The sequence below is a fragment of the Dendrobates tinctorius genome, unplaced genomic scaffold, assembly GCF_039654945.1.
Source record: "Dendrobates tinctorius isolate UK_male_01 unplaced genomic scaffold, ASM3965494v1 ptg000163l, whole genome shotgun sequence".
Lineage (NCBI taxonomy): Eukaryota > Metazoa > Chordata > Amphibia > Anura > Dendrobatidae > Dendrobates > Dendrobates tinctorius.
The window spans coordinates 6,339,850-6,367,285 of NW_027361830.1; the positions used below are offsets into that span (position 1 = coordinate 6,339,850).

The window sequence follows — 27,436 nt, forward strand, 5'->3', positions numbered from 1 at the left end:
TAACTTTTTTAATACATTTTATTGCGTGTATCTCAGTAATTACATAGACAAATAGTTTTTAACGTTATTATTGATAATTAGCGTGCAAAACCAAGTATTCATGGTGAGAAAAACACTCCTTGGAAAAAGATGAGAAAATTGCTGTTCTTTGCTAAGAAAAACATAAAGGGATGATCTGCAGTAAATGATTCCCGTTTAGGCAAGCTGGTTACACTTACTCCAGCACCGGTGGCAGCCGCTGCTTCAGTACCCTCTTCATCTACGTCTATATAAGATTTTTGGACAAAACTTGACACAACTAATCCCTTTGTACTAGATATTCCAGATAAATCAGCATTTCCTTGGAAAAGATCTGTCATTCCTAATGTCTTTAATGTTGGCATTAGTTCATAGCTTTCTTCCAGTTTAAATTTTGGGATCATCACATCAACTTCCTTCTCCCTTAAATTTTTTCTTTGGGCCCAGGTGGCCAGTAAGTCAGGAGTTACCTTTGATAGTAGCTAAAAGAGCAATTAAATAGGAAACCATAGTAAATAATTAGTTTTTATTGCTTCACTGAAACTGAAATAATCAATACCATATAGCTAAATGTCTGTTAAAGGATTTATCCCATGTTATATGCTCAGGAGCACGAAGCTACTCCGTCTCAAGGCTTCCTGAGGGACCATCACTCTTGATAATTTTCAGTGCTGCTGTCCCAAATAGTGCGCGCTTTGGGCCAGCTTTGCCTCTGCAGCATTTGGGGGCCACAGGGGCACTGAAGCTGGCCAGATACAGCGATGTGATCAGCATAAGAGAAACTTTTGCTTGCTCTATAATAAAGAGCTTGCAGCCGCTGTTCTCTGTGCTCTTTGCCGAAGAGATCATATACCGCTGATAGAGTAATTATATAATTCACCGCACACTCTTGTGGATTATCATGCCAAATAGTTTAAATTTTATTAACACACAATCTGGGAGCGTAACAGAATAATGCAATGGAAGCGATATATAGAACGTTTCTGCTCCACCGGAGCCTTTATCACACAATCGCTTAATCCAGTGCCATACAAGAGAAGGGTATAGAGAAGAGGGATGAAAATCCCTGTGGTGTCACAGAGACTAGTCATATGCTAAAATCCTTATAAAGGTGCCGGATCACCATCAATGGCTAGTGGGGACCTGCAGGGGTTGCTGTCTAAAGCGGCGCTATCAGAAGTTGAGTTTATTCTTTCAGCGCTGCCTACTGATATACTGTATACGTACCCCAACGAAACAAAATTATACGGTGTTATATGAACAATATTAGCATTCTAGGGACTTTCCCTTCACGTCTCAGTAATGTCTTCAGCAGAAAGTTGCTGATTGGGAGCAATAATGACGTCAGTGGTCAATATGTTAAGTAGATGAAAAAACTCCTTTAAGCATTTTATATCAGTTTGTGGACTTAAAAAAAGTCACAAAATTGTGACTCTTATTTTATGCCCCTCCTGGCAATTTTATAAATAACTAGCTAAAGAGCCCAGGGTTGCCCGGGCATAGTAACTAACTGTGGTTAGTCGTGAGCCCCCATCCCCTTGCAGAGTGAGCACCCCTCTGCTTGCAGTGTGAAACCCCCTGTGTATTGTGAGCACCCCTTTCTTTGCAGTGCGACACCCACCGTGTATTGCGAGACCCCCTTCTCTGTGCAGTGTGAGCCCCCTTGTGTATTGTGAGCACCCTTCCCTTGCAGTGTCAGACCCCTTCTGTATTGTCAGAACCCCCTGTGTATTGTGAGCCCCCTGTGCAGTGTGAGGGCAGCTCGCGTGCCGGCAATGACAGGGCTGTGACAGACTGAGGGCAGCAGAGTCATGTGGGGTCATGGGGGAGTGCGCAACACAGGGGAGTGCGCTCGGTGAGAGGGGGAGGAGTGGTCTGCGCTCCCCTCCTGTCTGCGGCTTCTGCTGGCTCTTCCTTCAGAGCTTCCACCGCCCCCTCCATGGCCCCCTGTGCGATGATTACCTGCTCCGTCTCCCGCACTGTATTTTGAGCACCAATCCCTTGCAGTGTGAGACCCCTTTCGCATTGTGAGACCCCCCATGTATTGTGAAATACTGATCAAATACTGACATGTGAATGTGGCCTTATACACAGCCTCCACCTGCAGCTCCTCACTCTTCTCTATACACATAATCACAATGGAGCACCACCTCAATTCTCTCATTTTCCCACCATGCCTCTCATTTTCCCCCTCAAATCTCTCATTTTACCCGTCACATCTCTCATTTTCACCTCACTTCTCTCATTTTCCCATCACACCTCTAGGTGAAGAGTATTAAAGTGTTGTCACAGTTTGTGAAGCTATAAACAGTTATACTTGGAACTAAAGATGTGGTTACACAAATAGTCCACTTGATGTCAGCAGAGAGCTAGAGATGGCTTGATACGCACACACACACTCAACTTTATATATATATATATATATATATATATATATATAGATGGACAAAGTTTAGTAGGAGAGAATGTGAACTACCACTGCCAAACAGAGACTAATTAATCTACACCAGAGTTCGGTGTACATTATAGCTGAAATCTACACTAGTATATAGCTGGGATAGATATCAGTTGGTAGAGGCATGCAAATCTTGATAAATTTACCACATCTTACTACAATAAGAAGTTCAAACGTTTGCAAATCCACTGTGTAATCTCAATAAAACATATTCTTTTTGTTTATAAAGAATTATGTCTCAACTTAGGATTTATACTATATACAGTATACACACATTTTGGCCCCGATTCATTAAAGTAATTTCTCTAGATTTCTGACTTAAATTGTTTTGAAAAGTTAAAATGTTGCTGCAACTCAGAGTTGTGCAAACATTTTGCGACTTTTGTCATTTTCACACCAGTTTCTTCCAGCTACACCAAAATGGGTGGCGTAATGGAGCGACAGAGGCCCAGCGTGGGCGTTACACCACGACTCATCTAATTTATGATGATCTGCGGCGTTACTTACACCAGAAATCTTATTCCAGTCAGTGACTGGTGTACGATTTCCGGCATGATGCACAACACTCGCCTGACACTCCTGATTCATGAAAAAGCGTGTACCTCCTAATGAATCTGGAGAAACGTGCACCTTTAAATGAATCAGGAGCATTTGACTCCACCATGTCCCCTCATCAAGACTGGCGAGAAAAAAATGGGTCTGACTCTTGATGAATGAGGGCCTTTATTTCTTATTAGAATAAATGTCTAAAATAATTTAAAACAGTTTATAATATCTTGTGTGTGGCTGATAAAACGTTTGCTCCCGATTTCCCATATCATGATCTTGTCTACATTGAAATTACTAATTACATCAAAGTCTAAACTTCTCTTGGCTTCAGCAGTATGTATGTGTGGAATAAATGATTTGAATGGCCACATGTTTGTCTCAGTATAAAGCAGGAACAAATTTTTTTTGACAATTTAGCTTCTATGGATCTGCAGGTGCTCAAGTCACTAAAAGCTGGTGGTAGTATAGGAAGAAGATATTATGCCTTGTTGTGAGAAGAAATTGGCCAAATTTCACCTCTTTCACCAAAAAATACAGGACAAGGTTAAAAATGGAGCATGGCTGTAGAGTCCGAGCTAATCACTGTACATACTTGTTTGCCATCATTTCCAACCAGGAATTTATACACTATTGTTGCGTTTGACTTATTTTCTGCAATTTGTAAAAATGCAGTTGCCATGCAGTACAGGATTTTTTTTCTGGACATCTCTGTAGAATGTAGAGTAGAGAATCACACTATTCTTTAGCGCAGTAAAATGTACACTCGTGGTCAAAATTGCTGGTACCCCTCGTTTAATGACAGAAAAAACGACAATGGTCACAAAAATAACTTGAATCTGACAAAAGTAATAATAAATCAAAAATATATGAAAATGAACAAATGAAAGTCAGACATTGCTTTTCAATCATGCCTCCACAGAACTAAAAAAATAAGACTCATGAAATAGGCCTGGACAGAAATGATGGTACCCCTGTCCACTAATTAGCATCACAGGTGTCTACAATCTTGGAATCAGTGATTAGGCCTGTATAGAGGGCTACAGATACTCACTGTGCTGTTTGGTGACATGGTGTGTATCACACTCAACATGGACCAGAGGAAAGAGTTGTGTCATGATCCCAGTGCGGGTTTTTGAGCTGCACACCGGGGGTTAATGTCTGGAGCTCTGTGCAGATTTTGACCTGCACACTTGGGGTTAATAATTGTGGCCTCTTTCTGGTTCTGGGAGAGCTTCATAAACCCCTGGGTAGCTTCAATCCCTGCCAGTTATACTTTTGCCATTGGCCTAGTGTGCTGACCCCCGTGTGCCTGTTTGTTGCTATAGCTTGTTTATATGGTTCTGACCCGATTCTGTTTCCCGTTGTGAGTTTGCCTGTTGATTTTGTACTGCGTTATTATCTGTGTATGACTCATTGCATGTGTCCTGACTACTCTCTGCTCGCCCCTCTTGTACCTTGCAACTATCTGTGTATGACTCATTGCATGTGACCTGACTACTCTCTGCTCGCCCCCTTTGGTACCCTACAGCTATCTCTGTGTGTGACTCATTGGCTACGTCCTGACTATTCTCACTGTCTATTCCCCTTGTTAACTTTGTCTCGCAGTTACTCTGCTAGGAATTGTCTTGCAGCTCCTAGCTCTGTGGAGTTTAGGCCACGCCCCCAGCAGTCACGTGCTTCAGGTCCTGCAGCTCTGAAGTACGCATCTATTCGGTTGCTGCCCGCTCCACAGGTAGCTTTGAGCACTGTTCGCTTTACTCAGGACACGTGCACTGGCTCAGTGAGCAAGTTCAGTGCGGTGTCTCTGACAAGTTGTCTCAGGAGATTAGAAAGAAAATTATAGACAAACATGATAAAGGTAAAAGTTATAAGACCATCTGCAAGCAGCGTAATGTTCCTGTGACAACAGTTGCACATATTATTCATAAATTTAAGCTCCATGGGACTGTAGCCATCCTCCCTGGACGTGGCCACAGGAGGAAAATTGATGACAAATAACAAAGCGATGGATAATGCGAATAGTAACAAAAGAGCCCAGAAAAACTTCTAAACAGATTAAAGGTGAACTTCAAGCTCAAGGAACATCAGTGTCAGATCGCACCATCCGTCGTTGTATGAGCCAAGGTGGACTTCATGGGAGACGACCATGGAGGACACCATTGTTGAAAAAAATCATAAAAAAGCCAGACTGGAATTTGCCAAACTACATGTTGACAAGCCACAAAGCTTCTGGGAGACTGTCCTATGGACAGATGAGACAAAAATTGGACTTTTTGGCAAGGCACATCAGCTCTATGTTCACAGACAGAAAAATGAACACTGTCCCTACTGTGAATCATGGAGGAGGCTATGTTATGTTCTGGGGATGCTTTGCTGCATCTGGCACAGGGTGTCTAGAATCTGTGCAGGGTACAATGAAATCTCAAGACTATCAAGGGACTCTAGAGAGAAACATGCGGCCCAGTGTCAGAAAGCTTGGTCTCAGTCACAGGTCATGGGTCTTGCAACAGGATAATGACACAAAACACAAATTCTGTGGAAGCATGGTTGAAAAGCAATGTCTCACTTTAATTAGTTCATTTTCATGGATTTTTTATTTATTATTACTCTTGTAAGATTCAAGCTATTTTTGTGACCATTGTGGGTTTTTCTGTCATTAAATTAGGGGTACCAAAAATATTGACCACATGTGTATACTGATTATCAGCCTGATAGAGGCCAAAAGGTAAAGATCATTGTGAAACCACCTTGTGTTTCTGTTTACATGGTTGCATAGTGAGGGAGTGTGTTGTGTGCAACTCTTTGCTGCATTGTCCGTACAATTTCCCACCAATGTCAGTTCCACACTTGACCTAATGCTGAAACTGCTGGCATTCAGCTGAGGGATGGGCAGGCAAAGGAGCAGTATTCAGTTCACATAGGATGAAACTTTACTGTGCACATATTTGCTACTGCCTTGGGCCACCAGGACATTACTGCCATTACTGGTGTATGGGGCCTGGTGAGCAGAAGTAAAGAGGGAGGGACAAGACTGGATGAGACACACTGCACAGCCTGCACTGAGGCAGCACAGTTGAGCCACTGTATAAATGGCCCGGCAGACTGTGCGGCACGCTGGGGCCCGGGCTAATTACTTTACTTTATTTTGCCCCAGAGCCCCAGTCACTCATAGAAGCAGCTATTTAAATTGTATTGCAGCAGAGGGAGCCAGCCGCATCTGAAATCTGTGACGTCAGACGCTGCAGGTCCACACACTGTTAGTAAGCTGCCGATGTGCCCTTGCAGCACATTATATGCAGGAGTTGAGGGCTCAACGTGAGGAGGTGTGTGAGCCCGCATGCCCACTTGCCCGTTTCTAATAGACTGACACATCTAGAAGAGATCCCTTTTCAGCAGTTCCCTCATTATTCATAACAAACAGGATTACAGAATCCACCATTCACAGTAAGTAGTGTCACAGATCACCTTTTCCCCCTTCCTGCACAATGACATCTGCATGTCACTACACATGAGAACATGTATAGAAAACTCTCCCAAGGAAATAAGAGTCCCCTATAATGTATTGTGATGTATATACATGCTTATGTGCAATGTCCATATCTCTAACCAGGCAAGAAAACAACTTCCATAAATGTACAGAAAACAGAACATAATAATCTGCAATCAGATATACAGATTGTAAAAAAAATATTGTCACTATCTGGTTTCAATTAGTTTACAAAATGTATGTGACACATCCCCTTAAAGAAAAATAAGTAAAAATATACCTGAAAAGAGTATAAGAAATGTTTAATAGGTTAGAGTAGATTAGGGCTCTGCCAAAGGAGTCTTCTTGTGTCGTGGCAGGCTTAAAAGATGTTTGTACCACCCAAAGAAAAATAGGTGCATATAGTGTCTTTAAAAAAATATTTCTTTAAATTTTATTGAAAAATGGAACAATTCAAAATACATATAAATTCAACAGAGACAGAGAAATGCAATGGAGGACCACCTGTTACATTTGCATAGTTATATCCAATCAATATAGAATTATACAAATAATATAATTAAAATATATACTTTTTAATAGACACAAACGTAACTTTCAGAGTTGTCTTATAAAAATTTGCATAGTGCTCAAGTACTGCCTTATTCTCACTGATGGTATGGATTACCTTGAATGATAAACTATTAACAATACTATAACTTACAGTTGTGGCCAAAAGTATTGACACCCCTGCAATTCTGACAGATAATACTCCGTTTCTTCCTGAAAATGATTGCAAACACAAATTCTTTGGTATTATTATCTTCATTTAATTTATCTTAAATGAAAAAACACAAAAAGAATTGTCCTAAAGCCAAATTGGATATAATTCCACATCAAACATAAAAAAGAGGGTGGACAAAAGTATTGGCACTGTTCGAAAAACCATGTAAAAATTGCAGTTTGGAGAAGGCACCCTTCAAATATCAGGGACCTGGAGCAGTTTGCCAAAGAAGAATGGTCTAAAATTCCAGCAGAGCATTGTAAGAAACTCATTGATGGTTACCGGAAGCGGTTGGTCGCAGTTATTTTGGCTAAAGGTTGTGCAACCAAGTATTAGGCTGAGGGTGCCAATACTTTTGTCTGGCCCATTTTTGGAGTTGTGTGAAATGATCAATGTTTTGCTTTTTGCTTCATTCTCTTTTGTGTTTTTTCATTTAAGACAAATTAAATGAAGATAATGATACCAAAGAATTTGTGTTTGCAATCATTTTCAGGAAGAAACTGAGTATCATCTGACAGAATTGCAGGGGTGTCAATACTTTTGGCCACAACTGTACATATTTTTGCAGGCTAATGTGGAATGTGGTCCTGGTGCCCCGACGTACGCTTCACCCTTTGCTTCATCAGGCCCTTGATTGGATATAACTATGCAAATACAACATGTGGTCCTCAATTGCATTTCTCTGTTAAACTTATATGTATTTTAAATTGTTCCATTTTTCAATAAAGTTTAAAGAAATATTTTTGTTTAAAGAAAGTAAATGAACCTGTTTTTATTTGGGTTGTATTCTTAGGTAAGCTAAGTGGCTTTAATAATTATTTGCACATACTCAATATGTTGGTAGTCATTAAAAAATCTTTTGTCCCAAAACAGCAGCTAATGGCTGTGTATGTGACATGGTATTCGATGGTAACTGTTTATGTGAGATTGTGGTGCAGAAGTCGTCGTTGAGCCCCTGGAAGGCTTGAGGGGTAAAGGCGGAACTAAGGTGAAGACTGCAGAGTCTGAAGGGGCCACGAAAATTTAGGCAATGTGGGGCCTTGAAATTCCTGGTGGCAGCCCTTCTACTGCTAGTAAAAATAGTTAATTTTTTCAAGCTTCTAAGTATAAATTCTAGCTATGGCAGTAATTTACCGGCTACCCTGGGGCAGTGTGAATCTAAGATATAGTGCACTTAAGTGAAAAAAGTAAGTGTCTTTGGAAGATGGAGTTGGGCCTAACTAGGACAGTAGGGACCTTCAGATGTGACCAAGTGATTGCAGTTTGGTACCTAAACTTTAAGATCTGAACTCAACTGTTGCCTGTATTAAGCCAGGTGGAGAGAACAATTCTGGACAACAATCTAGAGTGTGATGAAATTGAAAAAAAACAGTCACGGGCGCATCCTACGTGATCCACACAATGTTCCCCTTTGCGCTTCTGTGCTGGCGCACTTCTCTCTGCCCAGCCGAGGGCAGAGCAAACTACTGCAGTACACATGCACCGGAAAGATCAAAAGAATGCATGTTCACTGCAGTATTTGCTCAGGGCAGAGAGAAGTCCGCCTGCACAGAAGCGCGAAGGGGACCACTGTGCGGATGAGGTAGGATTTTTATAGAAAAAACAGTGAAAAAGCACCAAAAAGGTCAATAGCTTCAGTAATATATCAAAAGAACCTTTACAACAGTTATCTGATATGGATATAGATTAAAAACTGAACCTTTAATATAGTCTCAAATAAAGGACAAAAACATCCACACAAAAACACAGAACAAACAACCGTGTCACCTACTACGACCTACGATGGAGCCCTGATATCACAAACTGCCTAACAACGGAGGTTGGCACCCTAAACATTATCGAGATTGGCGCCCCCGTTCCACGACGGCTGTACCCTAAAACTCCTAGATGGCCCTGAGTATGTGCCACAATTAGTCACTCAATTACTCAGAAAAGAAGTGTATAGGGGTTGCCAAAAAGGTAGTTGGGTAGGCAACAATAGAAAAAAGTGCAAAAATAGTGCAAAAAAAAGACAAGACATAAAGTGACAAGTGCAAATAGAAGTACCTAAATTCCTGTTCCCTGTACTGAAAACCTTCCTGTCTGCAGAGGTTGGCACCCTACTGGTCAGCAGAATGGCGCCCCCGCTCCACGATGACTTACCCTAAAATTGTCCTATAATGGCTTCCAATGAAATAGCCAGGTAATAACTATGATAATTGTTTAGGGTGCCAACCTCCGTTGTTAGGCAGTTTGTGATATCATCGTAGGTCGTAGTGTATGAGGTAGGATGCATCATCCACATGAACCACAAAATGAGATCGGCATTGCAAGAAGAGAGGAGACACCGGACCAAGACCAGTCATGCCCATCGGATCGCCCCAATGATGAGTACAATACAGGGTCTTTTTTTTGCTTTGCAGGGCGAATTGGAGTCACATATGCAGCATTATAGAATGCTGTCACATGGGGTTGAAAGGTTATATGGGAAAAAATGATGACAGGTTCCATTTAAACAAAAAAAAAATATATATACTGCTCAAAAAAATAAAGGGAACGCTAAACAATACATTGTATTGTTTAGTGTTTCCTTTATCTTTTTGAGCAATATATATATATATATATATATATGCAAGGTGGGAATTGTTATTATTGTACTGACCTGGAGAATTATGATTCCAGGTTATTTTTAATGCACAAAGAATGCTGTAAATACAAGCCCCTCCAAACTATGGTAGATTTGCATTTTTTTCACTCTTTTATTCCACTTGAAATTTTTTTCCCTGCTTTTTGAGTACGTTGTATGGTAAAATGAATTAATGCATTGAAAACTACAATTTGTCCTACAAAAACAAGCCCTAATATGGCTATCGTGACAGAAAAATAAAAAAGTTATGACTCTTGGAAGAAGAGGATCGGTAGCTGCACTGTCATTAAGTGAGGGGTATTTGGGGTGAAAGGTCATACACTGAAAACCCACCCACTTACAGATCTCCTACTTTCTCTGACTTTCACTCTGGCTGTCCGGGTCTTCCACTTATTGTATAGATGGTCATTTATTTGTTAGAGCAACTGTTTTTCCAAACCAAACATTTGGTTATTACAACTTGGATTTTAAGGAAATAGACCATAGGTGATCAGCTCATATCTAGGGCATTTACCATTAAGTAAGGGGTTGTATAATTAGACAACTCATTTTATTGATCCTATTACAATATATTGCCGTTTTTGTAATATTTGATATTTTACATTACCTCTTTGATTCCATCAGTTTCATCCGGCAACACAATGATCATACATAGGTCTTCTTCATATGGAAGCATTAAAGCCTTGCTCTTAAACTCTGGCAGGGCACGATATTTGAACTTCCCACTCTGAGACATCATCTGAATGGTCTTCTTTTCATTCTAGAAGAAACAATACACATATCCATTTTTTTGAGAAATGCATCAACAAGCGCTAAGAAATGCAAGGAAAATGCACATTTCAGTCCAAAGGTAAAGCTTGGACACTTATGAATATGCTATGAATGGCTAATGGACGAATAATCTCTGGACCCACAGCTATACTAAGCGCAGAGGTCTCACAAAACCTGAGAGTTTGACTATATTTGTAACTACCTTAGAAGTAAATGGTATGGACTCATGGTCATGTGCTGCCACTTCTCTATTCAGTCTCCTTCTGGATGCACTAGGTGGGTTAAATGACCTCCGTTCTCCTCAGTCATAAGTGCAGGTACAGTCATATGCTTTAAAGACCTAAAAGTGTATCTGCCATCAGATTTAACATTACAAACTGCGTACATTATTAAAAAAAATGCTTAGACCTGATTAGGCTGAGAAAATTACTTTGCAAAGCATCATAAAGATTTTTAAAGTTTTCCTGCCTAATAAAAATCCAATTTTAAGAAAACGTTCAAGGATTATACAGAATTCTGACATGGATATTTAAAGAACGTACATCAGGTCCAATAGACCTCTTTAGTAATGTCGCAGTTTGTATTGCGAAGTTTGTCGACATATCCTCTTTAACTACATAATTGGGTTGAAATATGATTCTTTTGCAATAGCACATTTCTACAACAGATTTTCTATACCTTATTCACATGGAAAGTTCCTTCTCTTGTATTTCCGGGATTGAATTTTTTTGCCCATTTGCCCTTATAGTAAATTGCATTTACTAATGCCATAACTGATGATTCATCAAAGGATCCTTCTTTATAAAGGTTAGTGATTTTACCTGGAATTACAAAGACAAAAAAGAACAAAAACATGAGAATGTGTTATAAATGAATTATTTGACCTTGTGGATGGGATTGAGATTAATGAAGCTTTGCTGAAGACACCAAACTGTATAAGATATTAAAAACTGACCTTGAAAGTATAATATTACAAAATGATCTGGATAAGATGACTGAATGGGCAAACACTTGGCAAATGAGATTTATTGTTCATAAATGTAGTGTGACGTTTTTCGGGGCTGGACGTCCGAGAGTGGACCCTCTGGGTCGCGGATCTGGAGCCCCGGGGATCGAGCGCTCCAGGTGAAGACCGACCCCTATACAGGGATCGTTTGGGGCAAGACCACCGAGGACAGAACCGCGACAGCCGGTACCAGGAGGGGCGGCTCAAGGATAAGAGGCGCCCGTAGGCAGGAGTACAGGACTGAGAGGTAGAGGAACAAACAGGACTACCGGATGGGGAGACAGACAGGGAGCAGGTACTGGAGGGGAGAGGACCGGGAGGAAGCACACAAGGGGGTACCAGAAGGGAGCACAGAGCGGGCATGCAGGGAATGAACACTGGAACAAGGATGAAGAGCGGGGACTAGAAGCCAAGGAGAAGACAGCCAGGAACAGGGGGCACTATAGGAACCTGAAGGGGGCCAAAGCGCAACGTGGCGAGCGCACAGAAACACTCAGGCGTCCTCTCAATAGAGAGCGCGCCAGAAGTACCCTAGGGACCGGAAGCGGGCGGTGCGTGCCGCCCCCGGCGCCACCCCCCGTAGGGGGAAGAGGGAACGCTGGTGCGCGCGCGCGCCCTAAGGAAGGAGTGCGGCGCAGTCACAGGAGGGGAGGCAGAGCGCGGGACCGTGCCGCGACGAGGACGCCGGCAGGAGGAGGAGGAGGCGGCGGCCGCCGCCGGAGGAGGGGCGGGAGCGGGCGCAGCCGCGACCGCTGACCTGACAGTACCCCCCTCTTTACATCCCCCCTTTCTGAGATTGGCCAGAAACTTTTTTAGGATTAGAGGAGCGTTGATGTTCTTTTGAGGCTCCCAAGACCTTTCCTCAGGACCAAATCCCTTCCACTCAATGAGAAAGAAAGTCTTCCCCCTGACTCTCTTCATGGCTAAAATATCTTTTACTTCAAAGACGTCATCCGATCCAATAGGTAAAGGAGGGGCAACGAAGACCGGTTGGAACTGATTCAGAACTACAGGTTTCAAGAGCGAGATGTGAAAGGCGTTAGGGACCCGGAGAGAAGCCGGCAACCTCAGTTTGTAAGACACTTCATTGATGCGTTTTAGTACCTCGAAGGGACCGATGTAACGAGGGCACAGCTTATAGGAAGGAACTTTCAGGCGGATGTGCTTGGTTGAAAGCCAGACCTTATCACCAGGGTGGTACGGGGGAAGGTCCCTCCGTCTCTTGTCTGCATGTCTTTTGATTCGGGCACTGGTCTTCACCAGAGCCTCTCTGGTCTCCTTCCAAATATTCAAAAATTCTGTGGCGAGGGCATCAGCTGCAGGAACTCCTGAAGAGGCGACAAAGGGTAGAGGAACACCAGGATTGCGACCAGAAACCACAAAGAACGGAGTTTTCGTGGTAGACTCACTGGGGTGGTTATTATGGGCGAATTCAGCCCAGGGTAAAAGAGAGACCCAATTATCCTGATGGGCGTTGGAGAAGTGGCGTAGGTAAGTCGTTAGGTCCTGGTTAATCCGTTCTACCTGCCCATTGGTCTGCGGGTGATAGGCGGAGGAGAAGTCGAGGGACGTACCCATGAGCTGACATAGAGCCCTCCAGAAGCGAGAAGTAAATTGGACCCCTCGATCAGACACAATCCGTAGGGGAAGACCATGCAACCTGAAGATCTGATGGATGAAGATCTCGGCCAACTTCGGAGCGGAGGGCAGCCCGGCCAGGGGGATAAAATGAGCCATCTTAGAGAAGCGGTCCGCCACGACTAAGATGGTGGTGCAACCAGCTGAGCAGGGCAAGTCGGTTATAAAGTCCATGGCAATTTGCTGCCAAGGAGCCTCCGGCACCGGCAACGGATGGAGAAGACCGGAGGGCAAAGTTCTTGGAACCTTGTTCTGCGCACAGGTTGAGCAAGAGGCAACAAAATCTGCCACGTCGTGGCGAAGGGTGGCCCACCAGTAATAACGTGAGAGAAGCGATAGAGTCTTCTTGAACCCCACGTGCCCCGCAACCTTGGAGGAGTGCCCCCAGCGCAACACCTCTAGACGTTTATTCTGAGGCACGAAGGTCTTGCCTGGTGGAGGAGTAGAAAAGTTCACCGGGGCCACGGTGATCAGTTTGGCAGGCTCGATAATATACGAGGGGCTCTCGTCCTCTTCAGGCGACTGTAGAGATCTGGAAAGTGCATCGGCTTTGGTGTTCTTATTACCAGGCCGGAAGTGAAGCTGGAAGTCGAATCGAGAAAAATACAAGGCCCATCTGGCTTGTCTGGAATTGAGCCTTTGGGCGGACTGCAGATAGGCCAAATTTTTGTGGTCCGTGAAGATGGTAAAGGGGTGCACAGCCCCCTCGAGCAGGTACCGCCACTCTTCCAGAGCCATCTTGATGGCCAGCAACTCCCGATCACCGATGGAGTAGTTGCACTCTGCTGGCGAAAAGGACTTGGAAAAGAACCCGCAGGGGACCAGACGTCCAGGGGGGACTCGCTGGGAGAGGACCGCCCCAGCTCCGGTGGAGGAGGCGTCTACTTCAAGAACAAAAGGCCTACTGGCCACCGGCCGATGTAGGACCGGTGCTGCTGCAAAGGAGCGTTTCAGCGCCAAAAAGGCATCTTCCGCCTCGGAGGGCCAGTGGTCAGGCTTAGTTCCTTTGCGGGTCAAGGCCGAGATAGGTTTGGTCAACGAGGAAAAATGTGGCACGAACTGTCGGTAATAATTTGCGAATCCGAGGAAACGCTGGATGGCTTTGATTCCGACGGGACGGGGCCACTTGAGTACCGCCGAGAGTTTCTCGGGATCCATCTTCAGACCGGAAACTGTGATGACATGCCCCAAGAAGGGTAAGGAGGTCTGCTCGAAGAGACACTTCTCAATCTTGGCGTAGAGGTGATTCTCCCGGAGACGGTGCAGGACCATGCGTACGCTTCTCCGATGGGAGGGAAGGTCAGGCGAGAAGATGAGGATATCGTCTAAATACACTATTACGCAAGTGTACAGAAGGTCCCGAAACACCTCATTAACGAACTCCTGGAAGACAGCTGGAGCATTGCAGAGACCAAACGGCATGACTAAATACTCATAATGACCATCACGGGTATTGAAGGCCGTCTTCCATTCGTCGCCTGCGCGAATCCGGATCAAATTGTAGGCTCCCCGCAGGTCCAGCTTCGTGAAGATTCGAGCCCCTCTCAGCCGGTCAAAGAGTTCTGGGATGAGTGGAAGTGGGTATCGATTCTTAACTGTGATATTGTTCAGGCCCCGGTAGTCGATACATGGTCTAAGAGATCCGTCTTTCTTCCGAACAAAGAAGAAGCCTGCACCAGCTGGGGACGAGGACTTTCGGATGAACCCCTTCGCCAAGTTCTCCCGGATGTATTCAGTCATGGCCGAGGTCTCTGCTGGAGATAGGGGATACGTCCTCTCCCTGGGCGGAGTGGCTCCAGGAAGCAAGTTGATAGGGCAGTCATAGGCCCGGTGCGGAGGCAGAGACTCCGCATCTTTTTTACTGAAAACGTCAGCGTACGCTTAGTACGGTACGGGAAGGCCCGTGAGATTGGTCGGCGTAGGCAGGAGACGAGGATGGAGCACGGATTGCAAACAACGAGTGTGGCAGGATTGACCCCAGCGGAGGATCTCCCCTGAGCGCCAGTTGACAACTGGCTCGTGCAGCCGAAGCCAGGGTAATCCGAGGAGGACAGCGTGAGACAATTTAGGCAGCACATAGAAGGCTATCTTTTCAAAATGAAGCGCTCCAATTTGTAAGTCCACTTCGGTCGTGATCCTGGTAACGAGTCCGGGAAGGGGTGCTCCATCGACGGAGGTGATAGCCCGTGGGTCTTTTAAGATAACCACCGGAATCTGAAGTTGGTCCACCTCTTGCTGCCGGATGAAATTGCCAGCCGCACCCGAGTCCACATACGCCTCCACAGATCTGCGCTCCCGTCCTGAAATAATTAAGGCTGAAAGGGTAAGCGGCAGAGAGGAATTATGATCACCTAGGGAGACCTCTCTTACCTGACCTAGGTGGAGGCGTTTCCCGGCCTCTCAGGACAAGTGCGGATGAAATGATTAGCCCCACCACAGTACAGGCAGAGCCCGTTAGTCATCCTCTCTCTGCGACGCTGCTCAGTCAACCTGACCCGATCAACCTGCATGGGCTCGGGGACGCTGCTAGTAGAAGGAGCAGCAGAGCGTAGAATGGGCGCTTGATATAGCCTGAAGGGTTTGCGTTCTCTAACCGATTCCCGCGAACGCTCCAAAAAACGGAGGTCTATGCGCGTAGCCAGGGCTATAAGGTCCTCCAGAGAGGTGGGGGTATCCCGACCGGCTAGCTCGTCTTTAATTTTGCTAGAAAGGCCTCTCCAGAAGGCACCCACAAGTGCCTCATTATTCCATCCGAGTTCAGACGACAAGGTCCGAAAACGGATGGCGTACTGCCCTACCGTAAGCGACCCTTGGCGGAGATTAAAGAGAGCTTCTGTGGTAGAAGCCAAGCGGCCGGGTTCGTCAAACACCCTACGAAATGTTTCCAGGAAGTGCTGGATATTCACTACGACGGGATCATCCCTCTCCCAAAGAGGGTTCACCCAGGACAGGGCTTCTCCCTCGAGGTGGGACACTATGAACGCCACCTTGGCGCGATCCGTGGGATATTGTTGGGGCAACAGCTCGAAGTGCAGTCTGCACTGATTTAAAAAGCCCCGACAAAGTTTAGGATCTCCACCAAATCTGGGAGGCTTACCCAGGCGGGGGGGCGGGGAGGAGACGGCGTCCCTGGGAGGGTTAGAGACGACTGCAGCGGACTGCAAGGCAAGCAGTCGGTCGTCGATGGACGCCATATATGCCAAAACGTGGGACTGGGCATCGCGCTGCTGCGCGAGCTCCTGCTGCAGACTGGCTAGGAGGGGAGCATGCCCGGGGTCGGAGGTCTGCAAAGCGGACAAACGAGTGTCCATGGACTTCATAAAAGCCATGATTCGGGCCTGATTTTCACGCAGGAACAACAGTTCCTTCTGCGTGGCAGCCGTGGCACCAGCGGGGTCCATGGCCTGAGTGTACTGTGACGTTTTTCGGGGCTGGACGTCCGAGAGTGGACCCTCTGGGTCGCGGATCTGGAGCCCCGGGGATCGAGCGCTCCAGGTGAAGACCGACCCCTATACAGGGATCGTTTGGGGCAAGACCACCGAGGACAGAACCGCGACAGCCGGTACCAGGAGGGGCGGCTCAAGGATAAGAGGCGCCCGTAGGCAGGAGTACAGGACTGAGAGGTAGAGGAACAAACAGGACTACCGGATGGGGAGACAGACAGGGAGCAGGTACTGGAGGGGAGAGGACCGGGAGGAAGCACACAAGGGGGTACCAGAAGGGAGCACAGAGCGGGCATGCAGGGAATGAACACTGGAACAAGGATGAAGAGCGGGGACTAGAAGCCAAGGAGAAGACAGCCAGGAACAGGGGGCACTATAGGAACCTGAAGGGGGCCAAAGCGCAACGTGGCGAGCGCACAGAAACACTCAGGCATCCTCTCAATAGAGAGCGCGCCAGAAGTACCCTAGGGACCGGAAGCGGGCGGTGCGTGCCGCCCCCGGCGCCACCCCCCGTAGGGGGAAGAGGGAACGCTGGTGCGCGCGCGCGCCCTAAGGAAGGAGCGCGCCGCAGTCACAGGAGGGGAGGCAGAGTGCGGGACCGTGCCGCGACGAGGACGCCGGCAGGAGGAGGAGGAGGCGGCGGCCGCCGCCGGAGGAGGGGCGGGAGCGGGCGCAGCCGCGACCGCTGACCTGACATGTAGAATAATGCACCTAGAAAGGAGTTCTCCTATAGCCTCATATACATTAAATTGAATAATACTTGGAAATACAGAACAAAAGGACTTGGATATTTTGGTTACAAGTAAGCTGAGCAGCATTACTCCATGTCAAGCAGCAGCTGGAGAAGCAAACAAGATTTTAGGGTGTCTAAAAAGAGGGATAAAATCCTACGATCCCAATGTATTGTTACATCTTTCTAAATCACTTGGGAGGTCACATCTAGAATATGGGATCCAGTTTTGAGATCCACATATTAAAAAGGACAATCAGAAATTACAATCAGTTCAAATGCTGGGCAGTGGCAATGATATTATTATGAGGGATAGAAGATCTGTCATATGATGAGAATTTGGAAAAGTTGTGCTTGTTTATCATAGAAAAAAGACGCCTCAGTGGAGATCCCATTTACATGTGTGGTCATTACAAAGGACTGACACATGGCTTATTCCTTCCAAAGACCATACAGAGGACCAGGTGGCACTAATTACGGGAGGAAGAAAGGCGATTCCGGCAGCTAAATAGGAAAGGGTTCTTTACAGTAAAAGCAGTCAGACTGTGGAATGCTCCACCACAAGAGGAAGTAATAACAGACACTATAAGAGCTTTTAAAAAAGGGCTGGATGATTTATTCAGTACACATAACATTGTGGGTTATAGATAATTTGATGACAAAAAATGTATAATTGGTGGAGAAGGGTTCAACTTGAAGGCCCTAGGTCGTTTTTCAACCTATATTACTATGTAGCTCTTGCCAGTACACTGGAAGTTTAAATAGGGTGTGGTACTTCCTACTGCAGTGAGGCAATTATTCCTGATTCTGACTGACTGGGTCACTCCGTAAGACCCAAACACACAACTATTTTTGGCTGGACAGTGCCTACTGTGACCAAAGCTATTGTCCATAATGTGCTGCACACAAAATTAATATGGTGGCTCCAAGTCACTGAAGAAGAGGTAGTTGGAGAAGGTCCAGGTAAGGATGTGACAGTATGTTTACTTATTACTTATAAAATATGCTATTTAAATTTACAAAAATATATATGCATGCAATTATTCTAATGAACGTAAAAATTATAGGACACAGTGTATTGTACTAGTATGATAAAGACAAATGACTTACCATTTGTTAAGCATTTTACCCATTCATTTATTTTTCGGCGTTCTGTTTCAGCGTCATGCTTGAAGTCAACAGTCTGGACCTCTGCATTGTATTCAGTTTTCAGACGTTGTACATATTGCTAAAAGAAAATTTTTTAAAAATATACGGTAGATATTTCTTGAAGTTAAAGGTGTACTCCAGGAAGTAAATGAAAGTATTCACAAGCGTCATTAACATTTCAGGCACTCCACAGCCTGAGCAGACATGAAGATAAATCTTCCACTTCCACTTAGGATCCATGTCTGCTAGTTCTCAGCTTCTTTAGTCAGAAGAGAGGGGCGAAGCAAGGAGATCCAACTTCAGGTTCTGTCAGCATTAGAAACAACACCATGGATGTTAGCAGAGGTGTATCTAGGTTTTCTGGCACCCAGGGCAAGAATTCCATTTGGCGCCCCCTCCCCAAGCATATAGGTGATTTGCACACATTATTTATTTATTATGCTTTACTTATATAGCGCTATCTTATTCCGCAGTGCTTTACAGACATCGCTGTCCCTAATGGGGCTCACAATATAGATTCCCTATCAGTATGTCTTTGGAATGTGGGAGGAAACTGGAGAACCCAGATTAAACCCACGCAAATACGGGGAGAACATACAAACTCCTTGCAAATGTTGTCCTTGGTAGGATTTGAACACAGGACCCCAACAGTGCAAGGCTGCAGTGCTAACCACTGAGACACTGTGATGACCTAACTTACAGTCACATGCTGACTAGCTGATCTCCCTATTTCTCTCAATGCCCAGTGGAAAACTGAAAGACGCAGGAAGAGAAGCTCGTTGTCACATGACCATAAGCATGAAAATCGCATATGAGTGAAATGGCTGGAACGAGCAGAGCTGAATCATGACAGTGAGTATATTACACGCTGTTAGGATTGGCTACAAGGTTTTATTTTATAAATAACAGACTTGAGATTGAAAGTCTGCAGTCACTCTATGTGACTGCAGGCTTCTGAATTCTTACAGTGCATGCACTGCACACTTTTAGGATTCTCCCTTGCCGATGGCAAGAGTGGACGGTCATGTCAGCAAACCTATGCGATTTGAATACTTCTGGCCACATTCTAACTAAACTTGTCCGGCCTTGCTCAATTCATTTTCATTAACTAAGGCTATGCATATCTTGTCAGCATGTGACCGCATGTATGTAAATTGCCATCACAAAAGAATCCTGACAGTGTCCAGTGCGCAGTGTGAGAATTCAGAAGTCTGCAGTCACACAGAATGACTGAAGACTCATCACAAACCTGAACAACCCTTTTAATGTTCCTAACAAATAAAAATATAAGAATTAGTATCACAAAAAAAACATTTACATCCAGGTACCTTTTATAGATGAACGTCTCTTTCATTTTATCTTTATTTTGTCCAGATGCCATGATGACTCCTCTCTCACAGCTCATCTTCGCAGACTTCCATCTTCTCTGGTCTTGTGCAGCACATCCCCACATGACACTCTTAAAGATAGCAGTGTCATTATAATGCTCCCGTATAAAAATATCTGCTGTATGCTGTGCCTCTGAATAAATAATTGCCCCTCACTATATTCTCTGCACAAAATATGACCTCCACACTGTCCCTCTTATGGTACATGCCCGCCACACTGCCCTCTCCTCTCTATATTGGGGTTCCTCTTCACTCTGTGTCCCCCCTATACGGCCCAGTCTCTATACTGTGGAACCTCACCACACTTTCCCTCTATGGCTGTGACCTTACCCTTTCCCCCATGCTACCCCGTCACACTACACAGTCTTTATTCTGTGCCCACTCACACTCCCCCCATGCTGTCTCCTCACAGTATTCCCCTCAATAGTCTCCTCATCATTTCCCCTTGACTCCTCATACATTTCCCCTTGCCTCCTCATGCTGTCTTCTCTCACATCCCCCCTGCTAACCATACTGTTACCTCATAAGGCTAGTTTCACACTTGCATTGAGGAGGGCTGCGGATGGCAGCCTACTTCCTCCTTTCTTCCTCCGTGAAGCTCTGCCTAGTGCCACATGCATCCCCCTGACTCCCCCTTCTTTGTCTGCACCAATCCCCCACTCCCCATACTGTCTGCACATATCTCTCCCAATCACCATACTGTGAATGCACCCATCCCCCCAATCTGTTTCCTCATACATGCCCCTATCTCCCTACTTGCCCCTCATACTGTGGTTTCAAATCTTTTCCTTTTTCCATATTGTGTCTGCACCTGTCCCTCCCTCCCTTGCTCCCCAAACTTGTGTCCTCAAATCTCTCCCTCATTACACTAAATCTTTCTCCTACAGAATAAATCTTCCTCCTACAGAATATGTCCTCCTCACAGAATAAATCCCCTCCACAGAATAAATCGCCCCACAGAATATATCCTCCTCACAGAATAAATCACCTCCACAGAATAAATCCCCCCTCAGAATAAATCCCCCCCAGAATAACTTTCCCCCCACAGATTAAATCCTCCTCACAGAATGAATCCCACCACACAGAATAAATCCTCCTCACAGAATGAATCCCCCACACAGAACTAGTCCCCCCCACAGAATAAATCCCTCCACATTAATCTTCGGTGTCTTTTACCACCGATGCTCTTCGCGCTTCTGGGCACCGGGGAGTGACATTAGAGGCGTGATCACATGACGTGATCACGCTGCTGGTGTTGCTCTGACCCAGCGGTAAGCTTCAATTGTACTTCTTTAAGATGCGAGTACAATTGAACATTGGAAGCCGGCACGCTGCAGCTTCTCTGTGCCATCTGTCAGCTTGACAGCTGGTACAGAGAATGGCCGACTCAGGGGGTGGCAGAATGCAGCTGCCAGGGGAGACACTTCGGACCGCCACATTAGGCGGCCCTACTGAGTCCCCCCAGCTGGCTGCGCCCAGGGCACATGCCCAGCTGCCCCCCCTCAGATACGCCTCTGGATGTTAGCTTTATAGTTTATGAAATTATTTTTAAGAGATTCCTTTTTTAACCCCTTTCCGACGTTGGGAGTAATAGTACGGTGGTCGGCGCTCATAGCAAATGAAAATTTCTGCTACATACAGGCGATCTGATCATTGCCTGTATCAAGCAGAGCCGATCAGACAACTGCAGCTTCTAGTCTCCCAATGAAGACTATTGAAGCATGCAAAAAGTAAAAAAAAGTTTTTAAAAATATTAAAAAATTAAAAAGTATAAAAGTTTAAATTGCCCCCCTTTCACCACATTCAAAATAAAACAATAAAAAAATCAAACACACACATATTTAGTATCGCTGCATTCAGAATCGCCTGATATATCTATATTAAAAAAATTTACCTGATAGGTAAACGGCGCAATGAAAAAAAATTCAAACGCCAGATTTACGTTTTCTTAGTTGCCGTTACATTGCAATAAAGGGCAATCAAAAAATCATATCTACACCAAAATTGTATCAATAAATGGTATCAGTAAAAACGTCAGCTCGGTGCACAAAAAATAAGCCCTCACCCAGCCTCAAATCACGAAAAATGGAGACAGCACAGGTCTCAGAAAAATGGTGCCTTTTTTTTGTTTACCAAAGTTTGGATTTTTTTCACTACTTAAATAAAAAAGCACCTAGACATGTTTGGTGTCTATGAACTCACAATGACCTGGAGAAACATAATGGCAGGTCAGTTTTAGCATTTAGTGAACATGGGAAAAAAAAAACAAAAACGTGTGGAATTGCACTTTTTTTGCAATTTCACCAGATTTTTTTCCCATTTTCCAGTACACAATATTTTAAAACCAATCATGTCATTAAAAGTACAACTTGTCTCGCAAAAAACAAGCCCTAGCATGGCCATTTTGACAGAAAAAAAAAAGGTATGGCTCTGGAAAGAAGGGGAGCAAAAAACAAAAACGCAAAAACGGAAAATGGCCTGGGGGTTAAGGAGTTTAATCAACTGACAAAAAAAGATGGCACTCTGTCCTCCAAATTGAATTCTTGCTTCTTTATTTAACAATCAAGTGCATAGCCAATGTTAAGATTAGGTATCAGAACATCTTACGCGTTTCTGAATAAAATTCCTTAATCAAGCTATGATTAACTAATTTTATTCCGAAATGCATAAGATTTTCTGACACCTAATCTTAATGTTGGCTATGCACAGAATCTTGCATTGGCTGCTCACACTCCCCAGTCCCACAAGCTCACTGCCTTGGGGTAATCCTTGACTCTGATCTCTCCTTCAAACCACATATCCAAGTCCTTTCCACTTCCTGACGACTTAAACTCAAAAATATTTCCCAGATCCTTACATTCCTCAACCAAGGATCTGCAAAAACCCTAGTCCACGCACTCATCATCTCCCGCCTTGACTACTGCAAACTCCTGTTTTGTGGCCTCCCTTCTAACACTCTTGCACCACTCCAATCTATTCTAAACTCTGCTGCCCAACTAACCCACTCATCTCCCCGCTATTCCCCAGCCTCTCCCCTCTATCAATCCGTTCACTGGCTCCTCATTACTCAGAGACTCCAGTTAAAAATCCTAACAATTGCATACAAAGCCATCCACAGTCTGTGTCCTCCATACATCTGTGAACTCGTCTCCCGGCACTTACCTGCACGCAACCTCCGATCCTAACAAGATCTCGTTCTGTACTCCCCTCTTATCTCCTCTTCCCACAATCGCTTACAAGATTTCTCCTGCGCATCCCCCCTGCTCTGGAACTCTCTACCCCGACATATCAGACTCTCACCTACCATGGAAACCTTCAAAATGAACCTGAAGACCTACCTCTTCCGACAAGCCTACAACCTGCAGTAATCACCAATCCACCAAACCCCTGCACGACCAGCTCTACTCTCACCTACTGTATCCTCACCCATCCCTTGTAGATTGTGAGCCATCTCGGGCAGGATCCTCTCTCCTCCTGTGCCAGTCGTGACTTGTATTGTTTAAGATTACTGTACTTGTTTATATTTTGTATACCCCTTTTCACATGTAAAACGCCATGGAATAAATGGTGCTACAATAATAAATAATAGTAATAATAATTGAATGTGAAGTTGGATCTGCTCCTTGTTTCGCCCCTCTCTTCTGACTAAAGAAACTGTGAGCTAGCAGGCATGGATCCTTTTCAAGAGGGGAAGGTGAAGGCAGGCAGAGAACAGAGAATGGCTGTAGCTTGGCAGGGGCTGGCATTTAAAGAGAAGATCCATTGTCATAAGCAATAGCAGGTACTGTCAGTATTAGAAACAACACTATGGTTGGCAGCTTCATAAACCATAAAGCTATGCACATTAGAATACTTTCTTCTCCATGGAATTCCCCTTTTAAAACACACAGAGCTATGCAAAATGTGCAAGACTGCATTGAACAAGTTCTCTGTACTTGCCTGCTCCTTAAAATAAGAATGCAGGAGCCCATTAATTAGAATTCTATCGTTCTTCTTGGAAATTACCTAGACATTGGCATTTCCTGGTTAATAGAGTGTTTCTCAGTAAACTTACTAAGAGAATGATAAAACTCAGTTATCACTAAATTCACACATTTCTAGCAGGAATAACAGAGTGCAGAATTATAAGAAATGCTCCATAGACTTTGATAAGAAAAACAAATATTGCCTTAAACTGACAGAAGAGAAGAGTTGGCTGCTGCCTTAGAAATCATATAATAAGGAACACTTAAATTTGCATAATTTCTCTTGTTTTACCTTTTGAGAACTAAGCCAGTAAAATTTATCGCGTATCGAGCAGTGGCAAGCGTGCTCGGCCATCACTAATAAATGTGCAACTTACATCTATAAATGTGAATGCCTTGTCTCCAAATAGTCCATCAACAATCTTCAGTTCATATTTTTTGCCTTTCTGATTAGACAGAAGTTCTTTGATTTCTGATTTGAGTTCTTCTTCACATTCCTACAATGCACATACTGTAAGTACCATTTATAGATAAATAATTTATGATAAAAGTATAGTTTTATTTCAGAAGAAATTAAGTCATGACTTTTTAGCATTGTTTAAATAAGCTTTATCTCAGTATTTTCATTGTACACTTGCTTTAAAAGCTCTATGAGAAAAGCAACTTGTTGGACTAAGTGGTGCGTTAAAGGGAATCTGTCATCAGGTTTTTGCCACGTAATGCCAGAGACCTTGATTCCAGTGTTGTGTCACTTACTGTGATGCTTAGTGTAGTCTAGATAAAAATCACTGGTTTATCAGCAGGAGATTATCATTAGAGGACTAGCAAACCTGCTGTCATGTAGTCAAGCATTTGCATGAGCTTTGTATAAACCTGCCCGCATCCCTGATTTGACTTGACTTTCTGTCTATGCGCAGAGTACACAGAAAACAGTCAGTGATGTGGATGGGATTATACAGAGCTCAGCTTTCAGATAAGTGCTAGATCTGCAGCATATAAAACAGTAATTGTATCAAATTAATAGCAATAATCACAGTAAGTGACTTACCACTGGAATCAGCATCATTGCCCCAGCATAATGTTGCTCTCAGATGGAGCAGCACAAATCTGACAACAGATTCCCTTCCTTTTTAACTCAGAGTACATCTTTAGTAGCAATTTTAGCAGATAAGCAGTGTTTTCTGTCAGGAAAGAACTGAATTGTACATTCCCAAGTGTTAATTCCTGGATAGACTAATTAGTTAATCTGTACCATTGGGAGAACAAGATTTATATTCTAACATTGGACCCACCTTCCACGTAGCACTTATGTTTTTGTATGTGTAGCCACTTTACAAAGCATGTACTGTATCTTAACACTTATTTTGCTATAAATGTTTCATTGTAATTATACATCTGATTATGAGCTCAAATCTAGTTATTATGTTTTGTGACTTATGCCATTCATCATGCAATAATATTACACAATGATACACCGCTTGGCTTTTCTTGTCGTTAAAGAAGCACTCCCATTAAGGTTATTGTCCTTTTAGTCAAACCCATCCTCAAAAAGCCCTCCCTCGACCTATCCTCTATGTCTAGCTATTGCCCGATATCACTTCTCTCTTATGCCTCAAAAATACTGGAACAGTATGTCCATCTTGAACTGTCCTCCAACCTCTCCTCCTGCTCCCTCTACAATCTGGCTTCCGACCACATCACTAAACTGAAATTGCCCTAACTAAAGACACCAATGACCCACTAACCACCAAGAGCAAGCGACGCTACTCTTTCCTCCTTCTCCTGGACCTGTCTTCTGCCATTGACATTGTAGATCATTCTCTTTTGTTACAGATTCTCCCATCTCTTGGCATCACAGATTTGGCCCTATCCTGGATCTCGTCATATCTAACAGACTGGACGTTCAGTGTCTCCCTCTTCCACACCACCTATTCACCTACTTCTTTAATCTGATGAGTATAGGGGCCTTAAAAAGTGTCCATCATCAGTCTGGGGATGCCCTTTACTATTAATTAAAAAAAATGAGCAGTCCTACACTGGTGAAATTTCAAATTATATGTTATTGGAAAAAGTTTGGAGAACATTCCATAATGCCTCCTGAATGCACTCCGCCTGGATTATTGGATCACGGCATACAGCGCAAGGTCTCCAAAACCTTCACCAACACTCTTGCAGTGATGAAACAGCACTGTGACATACTTTACTAAACTGTTACTGAACAGGAGCATCATCTGAGAATTACTGTTCGGTAAGTTCTTGGTAGAGTACATTGTAGTGCTGTGTTAGTGTAAAGAGTGAGATCTCAGGAGATCTAGTTCTTTGGCCACGAGAAAGGCCTCGAAGGGTTTCCATGCTGGGATAATGCAAACTGTAAGTTCGGGTCTGACTATGGTTGAAAGTCGAGCCTTTTCGGAGGAAGTTATGGAGTTTTTTTTACGAACTTGTAAGAATACTTACAATTAGAAAATTCTGGGCCTGCTAATTCTCTTATAAAGGGCAGCCCAAGATTCATGATAGGTACCCTTTAAGTATGTGAAAACAAATAATCAGGCCTTGAAGTACGCAAAGATATTTAATAGTTAGACATCCCTATTGATGGTGAAAGAGCATGATATAGTTAACGTAAATGGCATGGTATTTCATATTACGTGAATTTGTACCTTTAGGCTTGAACATTCTTGTGACACATGAAGAACCTGGAATGAAAAAGACAATCTAGCATAAATAACTGTGTCAATCAAAATTAATCTGGCCTCTCACATTCATGTTTCACAATTTCAAGTATGGACCATGATGAACAGACTGGCTCAATCTCAACAGGCTCATAGGCAAAAGTACCTTTTCCATTTGAGACTTTGTTTTTCCACCAGCTCCTGACATAATCATTTTCAACACTGTAGCAATGCTGAGAGGTGAATAAAATATGTTCTTGTTTGGTTCAGATTTTGCGATCTCTTTCAGCAGATCACATGAGAAGTTGTTAACAGCTTTACTAATGGCATCCATGATGCTTACAATGGATCCTAGAAAAAAATATTGTTCACAGTTTAAGAAGATTACGTTACTTAAAAAACTTCATTAAAATTTTGTAGCTTGACCATCTCGAGCAGGTGTAGCAAGAGTTACAATCAATTTAATGAGTTGACTTAGCAAACAAGGGGATTGTTATTTCAAGCCAGATGTCACTTCGGAACAATGAAGAATGCAAGCTATAAGTGCCTTAAAGAATTACATTTATCCCTGTTTCATGTACTTATAAAACAAAAAGTAACATAGTGACTAAAAAGTATATTTTTGGAAATAAAAAGTTACATTACCTTGACGGATAGCTTATGGAGTTTCTGTACCTTCAGTGGAATTCAGTCAACTGGCGATGCATTTAAAACTTGCAGACTTTTATACTATGCTTCTTTACCCACTGGAATGGTGCCATGAAGTGCAATGTTTT

General features: G+C 43.9%; 1 protein-coding gene across 1 annotated transcript; it reads right to left on the bottom strand.

Annotated features, from left to right (window-relative positions):
- LOC141052852 (serpin B3-like) lies at positions 1–27,436 on the bottom strand. The gene is made up of 8 exons (XM_073550157.1): positions 27,306–27,436; positions 26,827–27,011; positions 26,649–26,684; positions 24,366–24,485; positions 18,597–18,714; positions 11,348–11,490; positions 10,506–10,658; positions 1–500 (listed from the first exon to the last, which is right to left on the bottom strand). Exons 2-8 carry the CDS (start codon positions 26,992–26,994, stop codon positions 99–101), a joined length of 1,140 nt encoding a protein of 379 aa, XP_073406258.1. The 5' UTR covers positions 26,995–27,011; positions 27,306–27,436; the 3' UTR covers positions 1–98.